Here is a 4,457-nt window from a genome sequence, read left to right on the forward strand (position 1 = left end):
TTTGAACTTGAAACTGCTGCAATGCTGTTGAACTGAGTCCATAAAAAAGTAGCGAATAAAACTCCATATGAGATATGAATGGGAAAGTCACCAAAATATTCTTTCTTAAGAATATGAGGATGTCATGCTTATGTGAAGCAAGAAGTGGGGGACAAATTAGATAATAGACCCAATTTGTGCTATTTTGTGAGATATCCAAAGAATTCTATTGAATATTATTCTATGATCTCAATGAAACAAATTTGTTCGTTTCAAGAAATGTCAATTTCTTGGAGAAGTTTATATGGGATAGAAATGACGGATTGATAGAACTCAAAGAGATTCGGAAACCACCAATTTATGAAATAATCTCATACCACACAGTGAATTAAAAAAACACAAGCTTCTTAAGAGATCCGAAAGGATCTCCAGACCACCTAAGAGGATGAATCTAATTTTTTTAAGAAGACCAAGATGAGTCCATTCCTGGATTTGATCCAAGAAGCTTCAAAAAAGAATTTTCTGATGCTGATTCATCTAAATGGCTTGAAGCCATGCAGTCCAAGATGGACTCCATGTATTCGAACCAAGTATGGACTTTAGTATATCCGCATAAGGTAATTGTTCCCAGAGGAAGCAAATGGATTTACAAAAAGAAAATTTGGGGTGGATGGGAAGGTAATCACCTTCAAAGCAATATTGATAGAAAAATGATATACTCAAAGATAATATATCGACTATGAAGAAACTTTTTCTCCAGTCGCAATATTCAAGTCTATTAGGATATTGTTGACAATAACAACATGTTGGAACTTTTTAAGTTTGCAATCTTGATTTTAATGCTAACAAAACTTGTTAATTGTGTTACTAATAATCTACCTTAGTGTGCAGCATCTAGGATCACTCACGAGCTGTTTACATCGCAAACTGAAGACCTAACTGATCGCACAAACTGAATCAGTCTAACTGTTACGTCAATTGAGAAGTCCAGCTGATTGTCCAGTTGATAGGTTGTTCAGCAGGAGAACCTCAGAAGCTTGGCCAGCCGAAGGAGTGTTCAACTGATGAAGAAACGCAGCTGATCAGTCCAACTGAACAAGAGTGAAATCAGTTCAACTGACGAGTCAACTGATTTCACCAGCCCAACTGAAGATCAGTTCAACTGACCAGTTCGAATCATCAGTCAGAATCTTTCAGTTATGGATGAAGACAAACTCTTTCAGTGGAGTCCAGTTGTACGTGAAGGTACAAAGCCATTGTCCAGCCAAAGGACAATAATGGACGTTGCATCAGAACATTAAAGACAAAAACGTTTCAGAAAGGCAGTCGAAAAGTCGAAACACAAAGTCCAAGAAACGAATTCAAGATGCAACAGATACGATAAATGAGACTCGCTGTACGTTCAGTCTTCTCGCCTATATAAAGAGAAGATCAGTGAAGACTCAAATAGATATACAGAAATATACACCACAAGAAGAAGCTGGAGAACAAGAACGAGATTCAATACGCAAAGCTTCTTCAAGAGAGAAAAGAAAGGGAACGCACATTGCACATCTGCTTTCAGAAGCATTCAGCCCAGAGGGACACTTTAACGTGTTATCTGCTTAGTTTAGAAGTCATTTTCCCTCAGTGTGTTAGAACATCCTTGTTCAGTTCTTACACACAAATTCTCTCAACCACTCAAATACAATCTTGCACAAAGACGTTAAACCTGTGTATGTAGTCTTTGAAACATAGACGTTAATGAAGTGTTGGCTGAAGGTGCGGCCTTCAGTCGTAGCTAGGAGTTCAGTTTAGGCAGTAGTGTAAGTCTTAGCTGAGTGGGTTTGTACAAAGAGTTGTATAAATCAAAGTCTTCTAGTGGATCCTACCCGATGCGGTAGAAGGGGTGACATAGGAGCAGTTGAAGTCTCCAAACATGCCATAAACATATCTTGTGTATTTAACTGATGAAATACTGTTTTTCAAACTGTTTGGATCAGTTAGAGTATCCATCAGTTCAGTTGTCACCATAACTGAACTGATGAATGCAAAAACTAATATACACTTTTTCACTTATTCAGTTTACATAAGTTAAAATGTTTTCTAATATAACAGTTTTCTTCACGAATGATTACTTTGAGTTTCTTCCGCTTGGTTTTTAGCCAAATTCGATTTAATTCATCGGTGTTAATATTCTTAGAACACGAGCTATTGCAGCTCATTGGAGAATATTTTGTTTGAAGCATTCGAAAGAATGCTCAGCAAACGATCCTTCACAACATCATATCACTATGAAATATAACAAATTAATGTGAAAACAATGTTCCTTAATAGTGAAATTATTGAAGAGATTTACATGTCTCAACATGAAGGATTCATATCAGTAGAAAATGAACATAAAATATGCAAACTTTAGAGATTCGTCTATGGACTCAAACAGACAACAAGGAGCTGAAACCTCATATTTGATAATACTATCAAAGAGTTTGATTTTGTAAATATCCCGAGGAACCGTATGTATACAAAAAGGTTAGTTGAAGTGCAGTGACATTCCTAGTACTTTATATTGATGACATACTACTAATTGAGAATGATGCAGGGATGTTGCAGTCAATTAAATTATGGTTAGCTAGTAAATTCTCCATGAAGGATGATTGAAACATCCCTTATATTATGAAAACATATCTATAGGGATAGATCGAAGAGGAATCTAAGGTTCATCCAATTCACTTATATCTATAATATACTGAGGAGATTCTCTATGGAGGAGTCCAAGAGATGATATCTCCTAATTTATCATGATGTGACTCTATCTAAGTCTATATGTCATAAGACTGATGATGAGATAGAAATCATGAGTCGCATCCCATGTGTGTCTGCTATATGTAGTATAATGTATGATATGATATTTACTCGATCAGATATTGCCTTTGTACTGAATGTTGCGAGTAGATATTAGGCGATCCCGGTCCATTGCATTGGCAAGCGTGAATGAAATTCTTAAGTATTTAAGAAGAATTAATAATTTGTTTTTGGTTTACGGAGGCGGAAAATTAAAATTTGAACGCTATAGTGATTCTAGCTTCCAATCAGATGTGGATGATTCGAAATCAACTTCTGGATTTGTATTTAAGCTCAATGATTGTGTTTTCTTTGAGAAGAGTTCCAAGCAAGACACCACAACAGATTCAACCATTGAGGCCAAATACATAGCTGCATCAGCTGTAGCAAAAGAGGCTACTTGGATGAGGAATTTCGCTCAAAAGTTGGACGTGATTCCTCAAACAGTTGATCCAGTACTGGTCTACTCCGACAACATCAGTGCCATTGCACAAGCAAAGGAACTGAGATCTCATCAATGATCCAGTCATATACTAAGGAAGTTCTACATAATCGAAGAGATCGTAGAAAGAGGAGAGATATCAATGGAAAGAGTCGCCTCTGCAGATAATGTTGTTAATCCACCGACGAAGCCCCTTCGAGGACCAATGTTGAGAAGCATCGTGAAGCAATGAGTCTGAAATTTATGGGTAATTGGCTATAGGGCAAGTGAGATATTGTTAGAATAGATGCCTAGCGAGCCAACTTGTGGTTTGGGATTAATTAACTCTTATGCAAAAAAAATCTTTATTTTAATAATATTTTATGATTTTATCTAATTTTGACATTTACTTAATCTGTATACTTATGCAAGCTGCATAGATAATGCTACTGAATAGACAAAAGGTACCATCAGGTATGTCTCACAACGTAAGATCATGAAACTCATTAGGAAGTGTACCGCGTATTCTAAACAGATTCCTAGCAGAATGAGCCGCCTAAAATAAGGACAAATGTCCGTTTGAGCTTGAGACTAGCTTATGTGATGTAAACTCCATGTTTCATTTTTAAGGGCATGAAGATGTCCGTTAATATAGATGAGGGGTTATTTAATAATGCACTGAACAACCTTCTCTCGAACTTTCCAAGTGGTTATCACTTACCGAGTGGAAAGTCCACGGTTATGGTTGTACATCATTAGTCATTTGACCCAGGACAATATGGAGATTATGCATACTAGCACTGTACTTTGACTCGTTTACTGACTCTATTGAGGGTCATCAGCTGGCGAGGTTTGGTGTAGTTTTGAAATATGTAGGAGCCAATGCATTGTAGTCGGAGATTCACTGTTTGTCTACAACTGAAGATATCCTATGAGGTTTGATGAGTTAATAGTGTAAGGAGTCTCTGGCCAGAACAAGACATGTTGATGCGATTCTTCGACAACGAAAAGCAAACGCGCTCAAAAACGGAGTCACGCCCTCGATTCGATGAAACAAAGATACAGTTGTGTTGTCCCGATCTTTTTGAACAAGTAAGTTTGTAATATTCACCTCTAAATTACAAAGAATTTAGCAACAAATATTAACGAAGATAACAATCGAAAAAATTCAAACGAACCTTCAAAGAACTCGTATTTGAAAATCTGAGTGAAGAACAATCGACAAACGCCACAA

At 36.8% G+C, this 4,457-nt stretch overlaps 1 protein-coding gene across 1 annotated transcript; it reads left to right on the forward strand.

The window, feature by feature from the left end:
- Positions 1-2,900: 2,900 nt before the first annotated feature.
- On the forward strand, positions 2,901-3,323 carry LOC142556874 (secreted RxLR effector protein 161-like). The gene has a single exon (XM_075668372.1). It carries the CDS (start codon positions 2,901-2,903, stop codon positions 3,321-3,323), a length of 423 nt encoding a protein of 140 aa, XP_075524487.1.
- The last annotated feature ends 1,134 nt before the right edge of the window (positions 3,324-4,457 follow it).

This window comes from Primulina tabacum, chromosome 9 (assembly GCF_025594145.1).
Source record: "Primulina tabacum isolate GXHZ01 chromosome 9, ASM2559414v2, whole genome shotgun sequence".
Taxonomy (NCBI): domain Eukaryota; kingdom Viridiplantae; phylum Streptophyta; class Magnoliopsida; order Lamiales; family Gesneriaceae; genus Primulina; species Primulina tabacum.

Bases quoted from the DNA above. Each gene is read 5' to 3' on its own strand.
- LOC142556874 (XM_075668372.1), top strand. From the start codon at position 2,901: ATGTTGCGAGTAGATATTAGGCGATCCCGGTCCATTGCATTGGCAAGC.